The 23,177-nt window shown below is 38.1% G+C and overlaps 1 protein-coding gene across 11 annotated transcripts in view; it reads right to left on the reverse strand.

Annotated features, from left to right (window-relative positions):
• Nucleotides 1-23,177, reverse strand: part of SDCCAG8 (SHH signaling and ciliogenesis regulator SDCCAG8) — a 245,766-nt gene that overhangs the window by 59,780 nt on the left and 162,809 nt on the right. For 10 of the 11 annotated variants that reach the window (XM_070768858.1, XM_070768859.1, XM_019976098.2 and 7 more), the window contains 3 exons: nt 19,342-19,469; nt 17,141-17,249; nt 7,416-7,547 (listed from right to left, as the gene is read on the reverse strand). In XM_070768858.1, coding sequence (XP_070624959.1) covers nt 7,416-7,547; nt 17,141-17,249; nt 19,342-19,469 — 369 coding nt within the window. The remainder of the gene's footprint in view (nt 1-7,415; nt 7,548-17,140; nt 17,250-19,341; nt 19,470-23,177) is intronic. The other variant, XM_019976099.2, reaches the window with a different exon arrangement.

A 23,177-nucleotide genomic window follows, 5' to 3' on the forward strand; every position in this document is an offset into this window, starting at 1 on the left:
CAAGAGAAAGACCCTTCCAGGTCTAATTTCTGAGAGTCTTACTTTCTCTAAATATGTTGTTGTTTAGTCGCTAAGTCATGTCTGACTCTTTGTGACCTCATGGACTGTAGCCCACCAAACTCCTCTGTTCTTGGGATTTTCTGGGCAAGTATACTGGAGTGGGTTGCCATTTCCTCTTCCAGGAGATCTTCCTGACCCAGGGACTGAGCCTGTGTCTCCTGCATTGGCAGGTGGATTCTCTACCACTGAGGTACCAGGGAAGCCCTCTTAATACGCAGAAAGCGACACACACAAAAATGTTACTCCCACCCTAACAATGAGAGAAAAAAGTCAGATAGTCAACAAAACCATATTTGTTCTTGAGCCAGTCAAAGAGCTGAGGTTGGACAATAAGTAGGTGAATTAAATTCCAAAAAGCAGTGTGCCTCTCAGAGGAGAGGCAGAAACACTTGAGTTGTTTTACCTTTGACAGAGCATGGGGAAGAGAAACAGCCACTATAAAAGGAGGGAAGGTGAAAGCAGGCAACATTTTAACCAGTTTTTAAGAGGGTGGTCATCTAGTGTGATTGTCTAGAACTCCTGGGAGCCCCAGACACAAGAGGACAAGAAGAGTTCACACTCATTCTTTAGCACTTTTCCAAAGGCTTCCTTCCACTGGATGCTCACAAGAAAGACTGGGAACAGGAGAGGAGACATGTACCCCTACCGGGCTGCTGCAGCTAAGTCACTTCAGTCGTGTCCAACTCTGTGCAACCCCAGAGACGGCAGCCCACCAGGCTCCCCGTCCCTGGGATTCTCCAGGCAGGAACACTGGAGTGGGTTGACATTTCCTTCTCCAATACATGAAAGGGAAAAGTGAAAGTGAAGTCGCTCAGTCGTGTCTGACCCTCAGCGACCCCATGGATTGCAGCCTTCCAGGCTCCTCCATCCATGGGATTTTCCAGGCAAGTGTACTGGAGTGGGGTGCCATTGCCTTCAATACAGCCTTGATGTACTCCTTTTCCTATTTGGAACCAGTCTGTTGTTCCATGTCTAGTTCTAACTGTTGCTTCCTGACCTGCATACAGGTTTCTCAAAAGGCAGGTCAAGTGGTCTGGTATGCCCATCTCTTTCAGAATTTTCCACAAGAGAAGACTCTACACATGGACATCACCAGATGGTTCACAGCAAAATCAGATTGATTATATTCTTTGCAGCCAAAGATGGAAAAGCTCTATACAGTCAGCAAAAACAAGACTGGGAGCTGACTGTGGCTCGGATCATGAACTCCTTATTGCCAAATTCAGACTTAAATTGAAGAAAGTGGGGAAAACCACTAGACCATTCAGGTATGACCTAAATCAAATCCCTTATGCCTATACAGTGGAAGTGAGAAATAGATTTAAGGGACTAGATATGATAGAGTGCCTGATGAACTATGGATGGAGGCTCGTGACATTGTACAAGAGACAGGAATCAAGACCATCCCCAAGAAAAAGAAATGCCAAAAAGCAAAATGGCTGTCAGAGGAGGCCTTACAAATAGCTGTGAAGAGAAGGGAAGCGAAAAGCAAAGGAGAAAAGGAAAGATATACCCATTTGAACGCAGAGTTCCAAAGAATAGCAAGGAGAGATAAGAAAGCCTTCCTCAGCAATCAATGCAAGGAAATAGAAACAATAGAATGGGAAAGACTAGAGATCTCTTCAAGAAAATTAGAGATACCAAGGGAACATTTCATGCAAAGATGTGCTTGATAAAGGACAGAAATGGTATGGACCTAACAGAAGCAGAAGATATTAAGAAGAGGTGGCAAGAATACACAGAAGAACTGTACAAAAAAGATCTTCATGACCAAGATAATCATGATGGTGTGATCACTCACCTAGAGCCAGACATCCTGGAATGTGAAGTCAAGTGGGCCTTAGAAAGCATCACTACGAACAAAGCTAGTGGAGGTGATGGAATTCCACTTGAGCTATTTCAAATCCTGAAAGATGATGCTGTGAAAGTGCTGCACTCAATATGCCAGCAAATTTGGAAAACTCAGCAGTGGCCACAAGACTGGAAAAGGTCAGTTTTCATTCCAATCCCAAAGAAAGGCATTGCCAAAGAATGCTTAAACTACCACACAATTTCACTCATCTCACACACTAGTAAAATAATGCTTAAAATTTTCCAAGCCAGGCTTCAGCAATACATGAACTGTGAACTTCCAGATGTTCAAGCTGGTTTTAGAAAAGGCAGAGGAACCAGAGATCAAATTGCCAACATCCACTGGATCATGGAAAAAGCAAGAGAGTTCCAGAAAAACATCTATTTCTGCTTTATTGACTATGCCAAAGCCTTTGTATGCTCAATGCTTAATAAATGTTAATAAAATCAGGGTATATTAATAAGCTAGAAAATACAAAATATAGCACAAACCAAGCAATCTAGTTTAAGTTTTCACATTGAACATACAAAGTTCAAAATTACTGGAAGTTTAAAAAGCAATATAACAAATGGGATCACAGAAATGAAAAATGAATTGTATTTAATTTGAAAGCATAAATCACAATTTAAATCACAAGAGTTAGGATAACAAAAATGCTAATCAAAAGTTCTCAATCTACCTAAAAGATAAAACCAAAATGATAAATTTGGCTTTAAAGAAGGAACTGACTCAGAGAGGCTTACATTGGATATATGGAAGACATTTTTAGGGATCTTAAGCATGGAGATACATTCTTTTTTTCTAAACAAACACACACATACATTCATATGCTCACAAACACTTGGAATATCATAGGCATATCACAAGTATGGTCTGAAATGTTGTTCTATAAATCAGCTGTTGAAAACTCAGAAGGCATTTATCCTTAGAAATAACATCATGTAAACACGGTATTTTGTTTTACAGACTGCTTTCACAATAGCCTATTTAACCCATAATATAAATAAACTACTTTCTAGAACTTTTGCCTCTCAAGTTTCTGTTGGATGTCCAAAATCTCGAACAGAACCTGGTGTATGTGTTAAGGAGTTGGTAAGTATGCTGAATGAAGGATGCTGAATGATTAATAGTGGGAAATTCGTTGTGGACACAGACACTGTTCTAAAGAGTTTTCAGGGGTTGTTTTAGGCCATTATCACAGCCTAATAAGGTAGTGTTTTTCAGATAATGAAAGTGATAAAGTTAGGAAATAAGAAAGATTAAATTTATGATTTAAGGAATTTGCTTTTGACCTCACATCTAGGAAGAAAGCCTTCTTCTAGGGTGCATGCTCTTAACCACTGTACATACTGTGAAAATTAGTAAATAGAAATCTTATTTAAAATGGAGTTGGGAGGCCAGTAGGGGGAACTCTCAAGCCCTAGCACTCCAGATCAGATCAGATCAGATCAGTCGCTCAGTCGTGTCTGACTCTTTGCGACCCCATGAATCACAGCACGCCAGGCCTCCCTGTCCATCACCAACTCCTGGAGTTCACTCATACTCATGTCCATGGAGTCAGTGATGCCATCCAGCCATCTCATCCTCTGTCGTCCCCTTCTCCTCCTGTCCCCAATCCCTCCCAGCATCAGAGTCTTTTCCAATGAGTCAACTCTTCACATGAGGTGGCCAAAATACTGGAGTTTCAGCTTTAGCATCCTTCCTTCCAAAGAAATCCCAGGGCTGATCTCCTTCAGAACGGACTGGTTGGATCTCCTTGCAGTCCAAGGGAGTCTCAAGAGTCTTCTCCAACACCACAGTTCAAAAGCATCAATTCTTTGGCGCTCAGCCTTCTTCACAGTCCAACTCTCACATCCATACATGACCACAGGAAAAACCATAGCCTTGACTAGATGGACCTTTGTTGGCAAAGTAACGTCTCTGCTTTTGAATATGCTATCTAGGTTGGTCATAACTTTCCTTCCAAGGAGTAAGCGTCTTTTAATTTCATGGCTGCAGTCAGCCCAAACCCAAGAGGAAAAGACATACTTTGTATCTCCAACAGGTAGAAGGTTACTCCTTTAACCCAGCAAGAGAAAGAAAGAAAGAAAGAAAGAAAAAAAGACTCTTTGCCAGGCAACAACCTGGCCCTTTAGAGACTGTCACAATTCAGCCAATGAAAAGCCACTACTTCAAATTCCCAGTTTCCTCCAATGAACTCTTTGTTTAATAAGAGCTCCACCAACTCCTTTTCTAGAAAATAACATTCTTCTCCTTTGTTATTTGGACTTGCCTGTGGTATGCTACAGATTACATGTCCTGAATTGTATACCCTTGCTGTTCTCAAATTAACCTATTTTGTTAGTAAAATAACTGGCTGTTTTATTGTTTTAGGTCAACAATACTGTCTCTCTACTTTCAGTTTTAGGTATTAAAAAGCACAGGACTAGAACCAGAATGTAGTTAAACGAATGGAAGCTCCATAAGGGCAGGATGTCTTCAGGACAAGCAGATTTATCCAAGCACATCAGTGCTATATAATAAGCACTCAATAAATATTTGACAACCCACTCCAGTGTTCCTGCCGGGAGAATTCCATGGACAGAGGAGCCTGGCAGGCTACAGTCCATGGATCCCCAAAAGCTGGAAATGACTGAGCCCCACTCTATTTTTGCCTGAAAAATCCCATGGGCAGAGGAGCCTGGCGGGTTACAGTCCAAAGGGTTGCAAAGAGTGAGACATGACCGAGCATGCATGCACACACAAATAAGTCAAAGAGTATTTTCCCCTTCCTTGGATATAGGGCCTATTCTAAGAAGCATGAATTATACCAAAAAGCCTGACATTCCCCTCCTTCTCTTTTGTTGGGTATATTTCTCATTTAATTTCCTCCCAGGTGATCAGTTATGATGCTGTCTGCTTTGTTCTAGCTATAGCAACTGCACAGCCTGCTTTATATAATTTATTCACCCTCAGATCAAAATCTAACTCCTATAGCTAGAACTTCCTCTGTTACTGGAAGGAAAGCATCTGATTTCAGGTCTTCCCAATAAAATGTAACTGAAAATGCCTTCCAGTCCTCTTAGGGATTTGCCAATAACGCATAGAATAATTGGATTTTAAAGAAATTGCTTGCTGACCCCAATTGACATAAATTTTGTACAATCTGGGGGTGGGGAAGGGTCACGTTTTCTAAGCTGTTTCTGGTTTGTGTAGCTTCCTTTTTCCCTCTACACAACACTCTCAGATTGTTTGTCTTTAGACCCCTTAGGGGAGGCAGGCTACCTAATCCATAGTCTAGCAAAATGAAAGCTAGTGATAACAAAGAAACATTTCAAACAGAGTTGAAATGAGCTTCTTTCCTAGCAACATATGGACTACATACCAGTGATGACAATTTGATACTATAAAATAATGGCATATAAATCTAAAATAACACATCAATTATGCTAATTTACTCTAAAAACTATGTTGTCAGTTATTTAAACACACAGATTCCCAAGCAGTTCATCACCAAAGGAGTACTTCTCTAAAGAAAACTGGTGGTGGTGATGGACAGATAGGAGGTGGGGATTATACATACATTTGCTTTAGCAAAAGAGATGACGGATGATTCACTTCTGAATTACAACTCATACAGGACGTGAAGCATATTTCTTGAGAAAATAATACACTGCTGTTGCAAATACGAAGTATTGCATTATAAGAGGTTAGCAAACAACTCACAACAAGTGAAATCAATGATCGTGAAACTAAATTGAGATTATCTTATAGCTAAAATTAAGAAGAGCAGTATTTGAAGAGCAAGATGACGTCAGTGCAACACTGGTAATGCAGTATGAACTAAATGTCCTTCCCCCAGATCATGGGAAGTCAAACTACTGGTGCTTGTGCAGCATCACAGGAGCTCCGCGAGGCGTGGAGGCCCGTGAAATATGCATTGGCATTCTCAGTAAGCTGTTTTGACTTCTAAAACCCACCCTGCAGTACTTCTAAAACATTCACTTAATAGATTTTGACACTGTCCAAAAGAACTGCAGAAATGACCTGTAATTTTCGGTCAGTTTTTCTGACCATCACTACCCAGGGAACTTTAGTATATATTTTGATTACTCTTCTTAATGAGGAAAGATCAAGTCAAGAACTTACCTCTGGAATGGGGAAAGTTTGATCACTATACTCCCCAGATTTCATATCAAAAAACTTTTGGTTTATGCAAAACCAAGAAAACAGGAGATCAAAACAAATAAATGAAAACAACCCTCCAGGCAACCAACTCCTGCTCAGGCTGCCAAGGGTGGCTGTCCCCCAGAACATCCCTCCTTTCTGCTTCTGGGGTTTCAGGAGGCACAGAGCAGCCACAAGTCACCCACCCCAGATGGCAGGTGGCATCACGGCTGCCCTGGACTCTGGGCTCATACAGCCTCGACCAGCTCAAATAGAGGGGGAGCTTGCAACTATGGGAAGGAGGCAGAGGTGAAGATCCTTTTTATTTTTCTATTCCCTGGCCAACTACAGTGACTTGGTACAAAATAGCTGACTAATAAATACACAGCAAACAAATTCTGGCCTCAGCTTACTTTACCAGCACCATATCCATAAACCTGCCCTCAACAGTTCACATGCTCTTTTCAACCACACATATAGCAGTGTAGGAAGTAACTCTTTCCTGTCCAAAATTAATTCCTGATCAATGCTTGATGTCCCAACCTTCCTCTACACTCAGGACATCTACATTGCCTCTGTGTCTGCTTTAGTATCTCCAGATTTATTTTGATTCTAAAAATCCCCTTCACAGAAGTATATAGTTTTATGAAACCCATAGAAATTATAAAATTATTTAATTATTTTACATAATACAATTAAGACGGGAATTTTAAGTAAAAACATTTTATTTGAAATAAATATATATTTGCTTTCCTGGTAGCTCAGTAGTAAAGAATCTGCCTGCCAATGCAGAAGATGTGGGTTTGATCCTGAGGTCAGGAAGATCCCCTGGAGAATGAAAAGGCAGTCTGCTCCCGTGTTCTTACCTGGGAAATTCCATGTACAGAGGAGCCTGGCGGGCTAAGCCCATGGGGTCGCAAAAGAGTTGGACACAACTTAGTGACTAAACAACAGTAACAACTACCTCTGATTAAGACATCTAATTTTCTTAGGCTATTACATGCCTAACCTTACAAACATACAAAACCTAATTTCTAGAAGAGAAGTTTTGAGATTTCTGCATATTACTTTACCAACTTCCACCTTAAAGGTAGATAGTTTTCCTACAGTATTCTATATTAAACATACTTCTGTGTCTTTAGAGAATAGTGAAGAGGGAACGTGCTCTCCTCTCTGCGTATAATAAGAACCACCTAAATTGAGAAAACATAAATATATAAAGTATTAGATTTTGCGCATGCTCCTTGAGTACCACAGTAAGCATGAACTCTATTTATCCCAGAGCGATTCCCATTCTGTTTTTGAACCAAACACATTTGCTACGTGGCACAGCAGTTGATGATAAAGTATTTATTACCTTTGCTTCATTATCTCATGTAGTCTCCCATGCTGGACACACTGTTCCTCTAATTCATCATTTCTTCTCTGTAACTTTTCCAGTTTGTCATACGTATACCTCTTTTCTTGACTGAGCTGAGCTATTTCAGACCTAAAGAGATGTAAACAGAAATAACAGATGTGAAAGGTTTTTGTTACCAGAGCATGTTTTTATTGTATAACCTCATCATTTCCTTGAATTCTACACTTAAACATGTGTCAGTAAAATTATTTTACATAAAATAAAATATTGCAAAATTACGAAATGCCTAGTAGATGGGTATACACACTGCAGAAACTCAAGTGGTAGCACATTAAAGAATAACAACTTCCTCTAATAGAGAGATTTTTCAAGGAACAAGGAAAAATGATAATCAAATCCCATTTTTAAAAAGACTACTGTTAAGTTACCAAATGTTTACTGAGTATCTATTACAGGCAAGCTACCATGCTGTTACAGGAACAACCCCAGGCCTAATTTCTAAGAAAAAGAGTTGTTTAATTGACGTAACTAATTTAATGACACAAGATTAAAACAATATAGTTTTTAAAAATGGTGGTTCTCTGCTCCCTGATCCTATGTCTAGATTGTCAATGTAATTACTATTTCAGTTGTAGTTAATCAGTTTTATGTTACAACTACATAAATATCGGTCCTTGTTATCTAAGGAGTATACTACGATTACACATGTGTACATTTATATGGGGCTTCCTAAGGGGCATGAGTGGTAAAGAATCTGCCTGCCAATGCAGGAGACACAAGACATGAGTGCGATCTCTGGGTGGGGAAGACTTCCTGGAGAAGGAAATGGCAACCCACTCCAGTATTCTTACCTGGAAAATTCCATGGACAAATGTGCCTAAATGGGCTATAGTCTATGGGGTCTCAAAGAGTTGAACACGATTGAGCATACATGTATATATATACATATTTTCCCTAAATGAATGGGCTTTAGTGTGGAGTGATTGAGTGGTGAGCCATCTTTTCTGATGGGAGATTCCCAATAGTATCAGTATCTGTAATCCCTTCCCCTGTGGCCATTCTGTTTCTCAAAGGAAAGATTCTCCAGTTTTCTGCTTGTTGTGTACAACACTAACCGTCAGTGGTCTAGGAGCTGATTGGAAGTAGAGGGGTGGTGTTCTCACCTTTCAGAAGGCAGTGCACACATGCTTGTATGTACTCAGTCACTCAGTCTTGTCAGACGTTTTGAGACCGCATGGACTGTGGGCCCCCCGGGCTCCTCTGTCCATGGGATTCTCCAGGTAAGAATACTGGAGTGGGCTGCCATTTCCTACTCCAGGGGATCGTCCCCACTCAGAGATCAAACCCAAGTCTCCTTCAGAATGTAGACTTTCAATTAATTCCTCTATTCTAACTTCAGTACAGCTATTTAAACCAGTGCTTGCTGGTTTAATCTCTTCAGAGAGGAAGCCCATAGTCTTCTGGGTGGAGGAGTGATGGTCCCCTGGCTGCATGGGGTAGGGGGCAGAACTGTCAACTTTGGTTTCAGTCCTATGTTCCAGTCCTGCCTTCTAAGGTTTTCTGGGAGCCTCAGAGCAGATCAGCTTGCCTCACATACAAGCAACCTTGTCTGCAGACATTTAAGGTTCCTCTTCCTCCATTTGCTAAGTCAGGTACCATTCCCGCAATTTTCTTTCATTCTTCACCAATTTCATCTGGGATTACAGATATCTACTTTGATGATGGTTGATGTCTGTCAGGAAATATGCTACCTCTTCTGTGTCTTGGGTGGCTATTGCAAGTCTCAAAATTTGAAGATAAGAAAGACATCTATCCAAGAAAAATTATATCCTTGCCCTTGCTTTAATTAAATATTACTTCTCGCTCCACCATTTCCTCATACTGCACTGCCTCAGGTTAGAACTGAAAGCTTAAAACTCTTGCATATTAAAATACGAGTAGTTGACAACTAGTTTGTTTCTTGAAGTTTAAATATGGAGTTGGCCAAAAGGCTCATTTGGAAAAACCCAAACAAACTTTTTGGCCATATGACACTTGATATAAAATTATTTCTCTCCAAAGAAAGAATTCCTCCATTAGGAGCAATAGCCTTTTTAATTTTTTTTTTCCTGGAAAAGACTGGGATTTCCTAAAGGAGTTTACTTCAAGGACCAAACTGCTTCACATGGCAAAAAGCAATTTCTCACTTTAGTTCAACTCATTCCTCATTTTGTTTTTACTTTGGTTCAAGTTTCATCGCAAAGGAAGCTTGTTCTGATTAATGCGTGCAGTTCTCAATATGTTAGCATATTTTTTGAAACCTCTAGCTTTTATGCATACATTAACTTATAATTTATTCCCATGAACTGTGCTCTCCGCCTCATTCTTCTTGCTAGATTACGCATGAGGGCAAGGATTATCTCATTTTCAAGCTCAGATCAGGAACTCAATCTACATTTACTTTTTCTAATAACAATTTACTTATATTTGAAACGTCTAAATAAGTAAATAATCACTTGTCTCTCTTTTCAAAATCACATACAATATAAAAGAGTTTAGGAGCAGTTATATAAAGCTGTTAATTTAGTATTCTTCCAAGGTTAGCATTTTCTATCACAATATGCACTATGCACTAAAATTCCTAAAGGACCAAAAATACCCTTAAACCAGATTAGAAAAAAATACAGAAGAATGTTTATCTATTCTCAGGTACTTTCCCAGAAAAAAAAAACAGTCACTAAAAGAAAAATCAGGAAGGAAGCATAGATTTTACAGTATAAAAATACAAAGCTTTTATGCACAAATAACATGTTTTCATGAGAATGCTCCTTGTAACACTGTTTCTAGATCCAACCTTGTTCTGCAACCTAATATAATAAAACTTAACCCAGAAATGTATCAACAGATGATTAGTTACATTACATGAAAAAAGAACTATCAAGATGCTATTCTGATAATATGGCTATCTAAGAGTACTGGAGTGGGTTGCCATTTCCTTCTCCAGGGGATATTCCCAACCCAGGGATCGAATCTGGGTCTCCTGCATTGCGGGCAGACGTTTTACCGTCTGAGCCACCAGGGAATCATATATATTGACCTAAAACATGACATATTGGTAAAAAAGGGAAATATTAAAAATCAGCATAAAGTAATTCTATCTTATAAAGTAAAAAATAATATCTCTTGGTGTCCGGATTAGAAATTTTTTTTCCCTGTTCTTTATTTTCTGAATTTTTACAATGAACATGTATTTAAGACAAAAAATAAAGTCACTTTGATTCTGAAAAGGTTCATAAGAAACAAAAAGAAGTGGGGACAAATTTTTCAAAGTTAAAAAAAAAGGGGGATGTAAAAAATGAGATGAATGAATATTAGAAGCATTATATAATAAATCACTATTCCCCCCTCTTCATCAAAATTCCAATTAAAAAAGTACAAGGGATATGAAAAATATTCACAGAATAAACATAAATGGTCTATAAACATTGAGAAAATATTCAATTTCCCTATTATTCAAAGAAATGCCTAATAAAAGCAGATAAATTTGGCTTTAATAAAAGTCAAACATTTGTTATATGCCTATAATATACCAGGTTGTGGAATTCATCCTTCCATTATGATCTCAATTAATCCTACAAGGTAACTGTTTATTCCCTTTTCTCTGTGGGATAAATATGAAATTTAATGATTTGCCTAAGGTCACCCAAATGGTTATTAGCCAAGCCCAGATACAAACACTGTTTGGCAACTCTAAAGGGGTTGCCCCACCCACTGTGCCACACTGCTTCTCACTTCTTTTTATAAAAATCTCTCACTTCTTTTTGTCACATACTGGTATGCACATAGATATACTGAGCAGGATTTAGTGCAGTACTTAAGCAAAGTCATACACATTAACATCCTTAAAAGGGTGCATAGTCTTGGACCAGCAATCCTCCTTTCAGACATCTCAACTAAAAAGATCATGAAAAAATTCAGATTTAGGTATAAAATTATTATTAGATTATTTATTACATTTTAAAATATTTTAAAATTTTGATGAATTACTATGCACACAAATGATTCAGTTAAAACTATGTTTCCACAGCATTTACTGGTGTAGAAAAGTGTACATTAGATAATATTAAATAAAAAAGCAAGATGCAACTACACACACACACACACACACACACTATGATGTCATAATATAAACGTATGGTAACATACACATATACTACACATGGAAAAGGACTGAAAAGAAATACGTCCAAAGTCAACAACAGTTAGCTGGGTGGTAATGTCACAGGAAAATAAATGCCTGATATTGAGTTTATCTTATGTATATAATTTCAAAAATATAGATGTTAATTGTAAAGTACATATTACTACCACGTATTTTATTTCTACAGTATTTTTCTGCTTTGCATATTTTATGTGTATGTTTTTTTGTTTGTTTATAGTAGTAATTTGCCTACCAACTTCTAATGTTCAATAAAAATTTGGTACATGTATATGTTCATTATCTTTTATCTGTCTTTAGTCCATGACACATTGAAAGAACTAGCCATTTGCAAAGTTTAGAGTAAACTTATGAGCTTCTTTGTTAGCTTGAGATTACATTTGTGGCATGACTATCCTAGCATCATATAAAAAGAAAATTGACTCTAATCCATTTTCATAGAAAATTTAGGTAATTTCTGGCTTTACGGAAGCATGAACTTCTCTCTGCATTTTTATATAGCAGTTATATTGTGTAATTACATTTGCATGAAGTATAATATTTTACTACTATAATTAGTATTACAGTGATTGCTTTTTAAGGAAAAACATGACCCCTTAATTTTTTATTCTTTTAGAGACTCATTCAACTTTTGGTAATAATTAACGGAGGCCATAGCAGTTTCTTCCTGTATAATATAATTTTTGTGGCATCCCAAACTAACATCATCTAAACATGCACGGGAAAAAAAAAAATAGTTCAACCGGGTGTGTGTTCTTTACTTCAATTAAACTCACACAGTTGGATACCTACTGTTGCCAAAACAGTAATATAATTTATACATTATAGTCCACACAGTAAAACTACACTAAAAGTCATTTAACAATATTTATAACACCATAAAATACAGTGTTAAAATATATGAACTGCAATATGTACCAAAATTGTAAAATTTGTTTCTCATCATCAGTGATTAAAACCAGGATCATTGCTTTAGCCTCAAAACCCACAACCCTGGTGACAGATTAGAATTCAAATCTTAATGATCAATTTACAATTAACAAGATAGAAGTGAAACAAATTAAACCAACCATTATATATAACGAGACCCAATGGACTCCCATTGTTCCTCTTAATTACAAAACGCAAATCACAAATACACAATGGGTACTGTTAGACATCAATCCACAAGCCTAGCAACCCAGAAAGTGACAATGATAGAAAAGAAAGAGAAGCAAAACCACGTAGACCCCATGCTCTATGCTCTATGTTCTATTCTTTTCAGTGGGGCCAAAGTGTTGAGAGGTGAAAACCTAGCACATGCTGGATCCCCAGTCTGCAGCTGGCAGAGGGTCCCTTCTAGCCGGTGCCCAACCTTTCTGAGCTCTTCCCAAGGCATGTTGTAGATTTCACTGCAAACTGCACTGCAAACATTTTAGTGCTGATTCATCCAAGCGCTTTGGGAGAGGGAACACATCCTTCACTTTAATAGAAAAAAAAAAATCACAGTTGCACCAAAGATATTTAAATATCTCCATGTACCAACTTTGAAAACAAGCTTATCACTGTAATAAGCTCTCAGAGTCCTGGGGAATAAAGACAAAGGGAGCTAAAGTTTATGTGAGTTTCATCTAAAATCAGCCAGAATGTCTGCCTGGTGCCAATTAAAAGCAAAAAGGAATTACTGCTCTTGTCAGATGGTCAAAAACAACTACATAAAATGCATGAAATTGGCGGTTCACTTTTAGATTTAAAATGAGATGTGCTATTCACAAAACCTGGGGTTACAGACACCACTCGAGCAGTGTGGAAGGCATACTGTGTAGGAAGTCCTGGCTTGTCACTGTGGAGGGCTCGCAGACAGCAGAAGCAATAAGCACTGCCGTAATGCGACTTACGTCTACTTCGGAAAAAACACATATAACATACACACAGGCAGAGGAACCATTTCTAAACACTTTCACAAAGCAGCTTAGTATGCGGACGGGGTAAAGAGTAGGAGTGTCTGGGAGTGGTTCCCCTGCATTGTCAGCTAACCCAGTGATTCTTCAGGGGCTCTAGTCAAAGGACTAGTTCTATGATTTAAAAAAAAAAAGGCTTATAAATGGCATGAATCCATATATTTAGTATGGGATTTTGAATAACATAAAATTCTCAGACCAAAAAAAAATGTTTAAATTGTTCGTCAACATGAAATAAATACACTTACTTTCAGGAAAAGTTTTACTCTAAGGAAAACCTGGATTAAAATTACCCTATGGTTTAAATGATTTTGGAGATGGCACTTTCACAGTGACAACAGCTTAGAAAAGTCGAAAAACTTCAAGATTTCCTCATCTCAAAGCACAGGGTGGGGACTATTTATCCCAAAAGTTTAGCAGAAGGTAAATAGAGGCCTGGCATGTGGCAATTCATGGGGTCACGAAGAGTCAGACACAACTGAGCGACTGATCTGAACTGAACTGAAATAGAGGCTCACTACTGGAGAGCTTTACAGTGCTTCATAAATTCAGTTCTATTTTAAAAGAAATACTCGGAGCCCTACAAGTTTTATAGATGTTTTCAAAACAAAGATAGTATCAAAAAAATGGAGTGTCTTTCATGTAGGAAGCCAGAGTGAGATGAGAAATTAAGAGTAAACAAACAAATAAGAAACCCCCAAACACAACTGATCCTATCTACTAATTTCTTGTGAGACACACAAAACATATATTTTGTAAATTTTAGGGGCCCTAAAATGTTGTAATGATAATAAGTTACAACTTATTTAGTTTTTATTATTTGCTAGGTTTTAGTTTGGAATCAACTTATAAAGTTACAGTAGATGCATATTTTAACTCTTCAGATTTACAAGACAAAGTCCAGAGCAGGACCTGAAACACAACCAAATCTACAATTTCCTGATCCTGCATTGCCTTCAGAAAGGTTTTCCACTGTGGTATAGACTTTATGTCTGTCAGCAAATTATGGCACTCAGACCCTGGCAAAGGCAATAATTGCTAGTGAAGGGATATCCTCATGGCCAGTCAAGGCCCTTAAAATGATGCCATCAGTGACAGCAATAGCACCTACTGTATACTTTTATGCGCCATGCATGATGTTAGTGCTATGTGTATACCTATATCTTCCTCTCTACATTTCTAATTCCCACCGAAATCCTGTATCATAGTTTTTAAAAGGGTTTTACAAATGGAGAAGCTGAGGTTTGGAGAAATTAAGCCAGGGACCCAAGGTTATGAAGCTAAGTGGCAAAGCAAGATTCAAACCTTATTCTTTCTGAATTCTGAAGTGTTTTTTTATTGCACACTGCCCATCATCAACAAAGAAATAGTGTTGGAACCAGAGTCATATCATGATACAAAGGGTAACACCATGCTTGTTTGTTTCATTCGTTCAATCATTCAGTATGTACTGGGTACCAGGTCAGATGGTAAAGAATCCACGTGCAATGCAGGAGACCTGGGTTTGGTCCCTGGGCTGCGATTATCCCCTAGAGGAGGACACAGCAACTCAATCCAGTACTCTTGCCTGGAGAATCCCCATGGACAGAGGAGCCTGGCAGGCTACAGTCCATGGGGTCTCAAAGAGTCAGACACGACTGAGCGACTAAGCACAGCACAGCACCAGCTCTGTATCAGACATAAAGGAATACGTTCAATTTACAAAGTAGTGGTCAGGAGCTAGACTCAGAAGTGAGAGGAGCTGAAGAGAAGAGAGGCTGAGGTTCAAGTTCATAGACCAGGGTAAACTGACAGACCTAGAGCAGGAAAAAGAAGGCCTTAGCGCACACGGCACAGGTTAACCCAGGCTCACAGTTAACCCTTACGTACGCAAGTATGCTCCACGGAAATTTAAAGGTTAATTTTTCCCTCCTAAACTTTCCCATCATAATTACTTTGGTCTGGATTTTCTTTTGTGGTGGATGTAAGATATTATTCTTATGAAAGGTCATATGTAGGCTTTGGAACCAGAAATATCTAAGTTAGAATTTTAGTGTGCCTACTTATTAGCTATTTAAATGCTCTGAGTATTGGTTTCCTCATCCATAAAAGAAGATAATTCATGTCTCAAGCTGTTGTGAGAATTAAATAATATAAAGCAAGCATATAGCTTCTCTTTCTCTTTTATATACCTGAATTAGACAACAAGATAATTAATCAGTAATCAATCCCAAAGCAATATTAAGATAACACAATCTTTTAAGGCCCAATTTTTTCTTAAATTATTAATGTGTTTGTATCTATGTGAAGCAAATCAAATATTTCTAGTTAGAATACTTCCTGTTGATATGAGGGTCTCCTCCAGGGCAAAATTATTTGGGTTTCCTTGTCAAATTTCCTGGAAATATTGGGTATTTTGGCACTCTGAGCCTTTTCTCTTCCCAAATAAGATATCTAATTAGTATTCGCTAAGAAGGTGCATGCTCAGAGCACATTCTGGGTGGTTATAGGAGTTTCTGCCTTCCTGTGAGCAGAATGAATTGGATTCATAAGTGCTCTGATTTTCCAAAAGATTCAGGGATGGGGATTCCACAAACTAGGCCAGATTATTGATGCAGGAACCCAAGATGGGGCTCAGAGTGATTAGATACACTCTGATCCTCTTAGAAATTCGTTCTGAATGACATACCTAAGCCAGTAGTTGGTTTGCCGAGCCCTACTGCTCGCTGTTTGATAATATAAATGAGTTTCAAAACAATATAAAAGAGAAGATATACTATTTTCCCATTAGGTTATATTGTAACCGATACTTTAGCTAGTTAAGTGAATGATTTCTTTTGAGTTCAAGTCAAAGCGATTCTGCTCAACATCATTCATTTGCAAGAGGAAACCGCAGTTCAAACAGGCCAAATAAATTTTTCCAAGATTATACAGTTACTGTCAGAACTAAGATGAGAACTCAGGTTTCTTAGAATTTAGAATAGAAATAATTCATTTATTGTGATAATATGATTGAACAATGTACAGAAAAAATTCACTAAGATCTCAATCAATGGATTTATAAAAGAGCATATACCTATAAAATGAACGATGGCTGTTCTATTAAAATAAAACAATTTTAGGAGAAAAGATGGTTTTGGTTTATTTCAAAGTGTCATCTACTTTAATTTTTATACATACATATTTTATTTATTATCATTTGACTTAAAGATAGCTGTTATGTGTTCATGGAGAACTATAATGGACTAAAACATGTTGACTATATTAAAATAAGACTTTAGAACTGCTTGACCCACCTGTATGTTTTATTAGAATAATTGCCATTTTGACCCGTGTGTTCTAACATTTTATAGTTTTCAATTCTGAACCTTAAAAAGGTCAAATAATAGTATGTATACCTAATTTTGAAAAAACACTGAGGTGTCTATATGGACAATAAAGAAAATTTTCATAGAGAGAAAATGTTTTTTACACAGAATATGTCAATACCTATCTAATTTTGACATTAGACTCTAAAACAGTGGAAATGCTGTCTTTTAGGGAAAAAAATCACAGCATTCACATAAACAGTGCTCTGAAAGTACTGCATAAATAACATTACCCACCTGCTTTTCTGAGAGATTTGTTCCAGTTTCTTGGCTAACAAGCAGCACTCTTCCTTCAACTTTGTCAAAAACGAATTCTGGGAGGTCAGCAATGAATACTGTTCATTTTCTAGAAATAACAATAAACCCTCCTGTAAACATCAGGTGTTTATGGCTGTAGCTCTGCAGTGCACTGCACAGTGGTGAAAGCAGCAAGACTGACCACCGCACGTTTCCTGTAAGCCGCTAGATCACTTTTAGGGTCCTAGGTCAAAGGGATGCTCATCTGGCAAGACACTGAATCTTGTGAGACATTTATTTTCCTAGTAATTACACACCAGAAACTTTTCTGATCATACCAGCTTTGTGTAAATTTTAACATGCGCATAACTGTCAAATACCTCAAGTGGAGCCATAGATTTTTTTATCTTTGTAATTTTCAATATACTCTTCTTTTGAAAATTTTATTCTAAACAGAATGTCAAATTTATCACAATCAGATAATTCAAAACTAAAATAATTGAGGAAGTCTTTCTAGACTGTAATTCATGCTTTATGTTTCATATTTGCTGATAGATTTCACTACCCCCACCTTGCATATACTTCTCTGTTTATAAAAGAAAAATACATAATTTTCCTTATATTTCCATCAACAATGTGAGCTTCAGTAGAGATCTGACCAAAGAAACTGAAGAGAGTATGCATTTTTGTACAAAATACAAGGAAGTATTCTTATGGTGGCTCAGTTAATACTCTTGTCTAGTATTCAGAGATACTGCCGAAGACTCCTTGATCACCAGAATCCTTCTAGTAGTGGGGGCAAACAATAATTTATCCTATAATTTCCTCCTTTTGTTTTTAGTGGAAAAACAACTAGTAAGCCTGGTAAATTTTCATTTCTTCTGGCCAAACGCTGTGAGAAGAAAATCTCTACTGAAAGTGATGGGTGAATTATGAAGATCAATATGACATTTGCCTGTCTATTAGCAAATAAATAATTTAATGAATTTTATGTTAGCAATTTTTCACTTATAAGCAACACCTTTTTTTTTACCATGTTATCAAATATAATATATATTAAATCACATGAAAATTATCTTTAGGTGAAATGTTTAATAGGCCCTTTCTTCTTCAGTTTTCGATAGTGACTGGCAAAAAAGCATATACCATACAAAGCAAAATAAATCAAGACACTAAAATTAAGCAACATTTTTCTGGAAGAGACAGGATCAATTAAACTTTCGTTTTAATAGTACAATCAGCTTGGAGTATGTGGTGTGGAATTATAATGACTGACACTGTCTTGTTTTGACTAACACTGTCTGTGAACACACAACTCAAAAGTGAAAGGAACTACAGAATGCTCCGACTGAACAAATCAAACTGCCTATTTTCAAAGTGCATTTTACTTTCAAATTAAAGGTAAAGAGTTACTGGCCAACTCAGCCTGCAGAATAGCGCCAATGTGATGAAAGATGGCAATTTTTAGCCAAGCTGCCAGCTGTGGTCAATGCCTTGTATTAGTGAATTTTAACAGCAGTTGTGAGAACTTGAAGAATGCAAAGGATTAAACATCACTTTAGACTGGGTTGGGGGAGGTGGGATAATCATACAAATGCTAAAAATGTTCGAAGCTGCAAAGATTAAATAAAGGAACATATCAATTTGGAGCCACTGAATTACATCCAGCTGCGACAGTGAATTAAGAACCGATTAATGGCTAAAGCTTTTCTCCAGTTTGGATGCTGAAGCAAACTCATTAGGCTTTTAGAGTAGCTATAATGTGTGTACTGTGGGAACTGTTCAGTGCTATTCAGGAGACTCTAACTGTAAGCTCAGAGCATTTCCCGCAGAGCTTCTGATGCTATTTTCTTTATATAACATGTGTGCCTGAAAACCCAGCCAAAAACAAGCCCTTTGTTTTTCTACTTTGTTGTGGTCTCTCTCAGCTTTACGTTTCTTGAACACAGGTAAATAAACTCATAATCCAGATGGTGCAACAGATGTGAGAGCAGCACTCTGAAATCAACAGACAGTGGGCAATACTTTCCATTTTCTCTTTTAAACGCTAACTAATATGTAATTCGGAATCTCCGGTGTAGTTAGCATCTGCTCCCTTCGGCCAGCCAAAGGTTACAGGTGTTCCTGATGTCATTTCACAGTAAGGCGTGGGCCTGGCTTGTGAGCAAGTGCCCAGGCTCTAATCTTTCCCTACCACCTACCAGTTTTGTCATGCTGGGCTTCCATTTGCTGTATCTTCTGTGTCAGCTCCTGCTCTCTTTGCTGGGCCTGAAGGGCTTGGGCCTTTGCTTCATTGCTAAAGCTCTGCTGAATGCTATCTTTTTCCAGTCTACAAGGCAGAGAGGAGACAGACAGAAATTTAATCTACAGATGCACTAACTCCCATCATTTCCCCTACAGACCTCAGAGAGCTGATATGGAGTAAACTGTTCAGCATAAGCAGACAACAATCTTTCCACAGACTCCCAATTTTCAGGGGGGAGTTCAAAGGACCTTTTGAGCAATGTTTAATACCTGCCATAAATCCAAATGGACTTACCTTATAAGCAACTTTAAAAATCAAAATATCATGACAACTGAATTAATGGTGTTTTGTAACTTTAAAACACAAACATTATTTTCTATAACATTCTCATTGTTGCTGGTCGCCAGTTAATCTTTTTTCTCCTGAATGGTCAATATTTCCTAAAGATCCTGAAGTTATAGGATCAATACAGTGTGACTCAATACACCCCAAAACTTAAATTCTTGAAACTAAGCTTTGTGGATCACCTCTGCTTTTCCTCCCAAACTTAATATGGAATCTCAAATATAATGTAGGAGGTTCTATCTAGAGGCAGAAATGCATGCTTTCATTAAATATTTTCACACATTAGGCCATGTAATGTGAATATAAATATGAAAATGAAAAATGTCTCCCAGAACTTCATAATAAAATCTCTTCGGGGTCACACTGAAAGAATTGCAGGATGAGAAGCTTCTGTAGTCAAAGACGAGAGCTCATCCCACTGTGACTGGATATTGACCAGTGGATAGGTCTATACCAATCACAGTGACTCCTAAAGAGATAAACTTCCTAAACAGAACCGGAAGAATGCAAAGGACCTCATCTCTGGCACCACTGTGGATACTGACACTGTGTGCAAGCGTACATACACACACACACACACAATACACACGCTCATGCAAACACACACATTAGGTGGGTTCTTCATACTCTAAATATGGGTAGGTGATATGAAAGTTTCCTTCCATTAACTGGCTGAGTTATTTCTAACTCCTAATCTCCTTGTGGGCATTTCTCATCCATGCTGCTTTAGTTTACTAATTGAGAGATTTACTGTCTCGTCTTTGCCAAACTAAAAATAAACAATCCCATAAACCTATCACTACTAGTCTATGTACCGCTGTGGAACTTCAAATCACTGGCTTCTAATTATAAAGCAACATAAGGAAAGTCTGTATTGAAATCGGTCAATGCATGTGGTAATGTTGTAGTATAAAATTCCAGAATGAAAATACACCCACACCTCACTCAAATGGATCATTGGGGGGCCACGCTAAATGTGAAATAAGGTCCCTTCTGGTACTTTTAATAACAACACCCCTTGGACTGGCTCCAAGGTCTTGCCTCATACTCAGTTCCAAACTGGCATATTGCAGCAAGTGGAGTCGGGCTAGGCCACTTTTTGCCTCTCCAGTCATACCACATATTTTTTGGCCATGGAAAACTGCATGTCTCTATGTTTTGCTGGGATATCTCCACACCCCTCTCACCCTTCTCTGCCCTCCACCAACTCCTGTGTCATCCTTGTCCAATGTATGCTAGCTACTCCTTTAGGACCTGCTCAATATTTCCCTCCTCTTCTCCCCCTTCTCCTAAATTAACTATTCTTTCCCCAAGGTGACATCAGTATGAAAGAAAGCGAAGGTGTTAGTCACTCAGTGTCACATCCAACTCTTCGCGATCCCATGGACTGTAGCCTACCAGGCTCCTCTGTCCATGGGATTTCCCAGGCAGGAATATAGGAGTGGATTGGCATTTCCTCCTCTAGGGGAGCTTCCTGACCCAGGGATAGAACCCATGTCTCCTGCCGTGGCAGGTGAATTCTTGACTACTGAGCCACCTGGGAAGCCCTGTGTACATATGCATCCTACTAAGATAACATTTGTCACAGTTCGGTTGTTGGTTTACTTGTCTGTCTCTTTTTGTCCTATTTGTCTATACACACTGTGAGCCCAGTTCAGTATGTGGCATATAGGAAGTGGGCAGTGAACAATTAATGAATGGATGTTCTTACATACTTGCCATAGGGGAAAGAAGGCTGCAGTCTTTAAGTGAAGCTGCAGAATCTGCTCAGGTCTTACATGTTGAGGCAAAAACTTTCCAAACATGTTAAAAGAGAGAGAGAGAGAAGAGTACAGAAGAGGATGTTTAATGGTGTTGCCAGCTGGAGATGCTGCTGCTCAAAGAGTCAGCTTAAAAAGGGCACCTTGGATTCTTTCATTGAGTAACCATCCCCAAGACAGAGACTTAGGATTCTGAGACTCCCAATACTTGGTGACCAAAAAATGCAGTGTTCAAAACCAATACCCACTGGAGAGCAAAATGGGCAGTAAAAAAAATTATTAATTATTATATTAATTAGTAATTAATAATAAATTATACTAAGGCAGTCATAACTGGGACTGCCGTTTGTAGACTGGGGCTTATGGTTCACTTACACAAAGGAGTTGTCAATCTCACCAGTCATTTTCAGAATGAGGAGTTACCTGATTATTGATCTCCTAGAGAAAAGAATCATTCTTATCGTAGTTCTCCTCATAGAACAATTTAAAAGGATACTCTACCAACAGTTTGTTACACATCAACTTTTGTTTCTTGGCTCCTTCTCCAACTTTTACTCTTTTTAAGAAACGACACATTTTACTTTCAATTACATAAAAAAATGGCATATTCCTGCTTTCTTACCTTCTTTATATACTCCTTTCCTTCTATGTTGCCCCTTTTCCCTGCAGGTTCTTTCTTTTTTTTTTTTAAATACAACTTTAAAATGTTAGAAATGCGAAGGAATCTCAAAGCTGTTTAATCAAACTCTTTCACATTATAGTTGGGGAAAAGAAGAGGGGCCATAAAGCGTTAGAAATCTGCTCAAAGGTTACTGTAAATGCTATAAAGGCAGAGGTGGGATTTGATGTATTTTGATTTAGGTAATGCAATAGTGGGTTGAAAGAATTATTAGAAGTTATCTGGGCGTTCAAAGACATGATCAGAGAAGAATCCAAAACAATTCATTTAATATTTAACATAACTCTATTACGTGAAAGACATTCTGCTAGGCATAGGTCAAATGAAGATAGGTAAATATGGCATAGTCCTTACACTAATAGGAAATTCAAAATGGCCAAAATAAAAGGTGAAATACACCATAAAAAAGGTACTAGGGAATAAAACTATCAAAGCATAGAAAGAGGTCAATTCCAGCTGGGTGTGAGAGCCTCATGAAAGATAGCTAGGCCAGTCCTCCCCTACTGTTTTCATTCAGTCCTCACTCAAAATACTGATAATCTCATTTAACCAAACTTATATGGCACCCTACTCCAGTACTCTTGCCTGGAAAATCCCATGGATGGAGGAGCCTGGTAGGCTGCAGTCCATGGGGTCGCTAAGAGTCGGACACGACTGAGCGACTTCACTTTCACTTTTCACTTTCATGCATTGGAGAAGGAAATGGCAACCCACTCCAGTGTTCTTGCCTGGAGAATCCCAGGGACGGTGGAGCGTGATGGGCTGCCTTCTATGGGGTTGCACAGAGTCGGACATGACTGAAGTGACTTAGCAGCAGCAGTAGCAGTATAGTTAGACATATTTTACAAATTGGAATAAAAGCAATGGCAGTAGAGCAGAATTTCTTAGTTGTTATTAAAATAATGCTGAAAGATTCATTCATAATAACTAAAACCTAGAAATAATCTAAATGTCCATGAACTGCTTAATAGATAAACTGTGATATAGCTTTACAATGGAATACTAGGA

This window comes from Bos indicus, chromosome 16 (assembly GCF_029378745.1).
Source record: "Bos indicus isolate NIAB-ARS_2022 breed Sahiwal x Tharparkar chromosome 16, NIAB-ARS_B.indTharparkar_mat_pri_1.0, whole genome shotgun sequence".
Classification (NCBI taxonomy): domain Eukaryota; kingdom Metazoa; phylum Chordata; class Mammalia; order Artiodactyla; family Bovidae; genus Bos; species Bos indicus.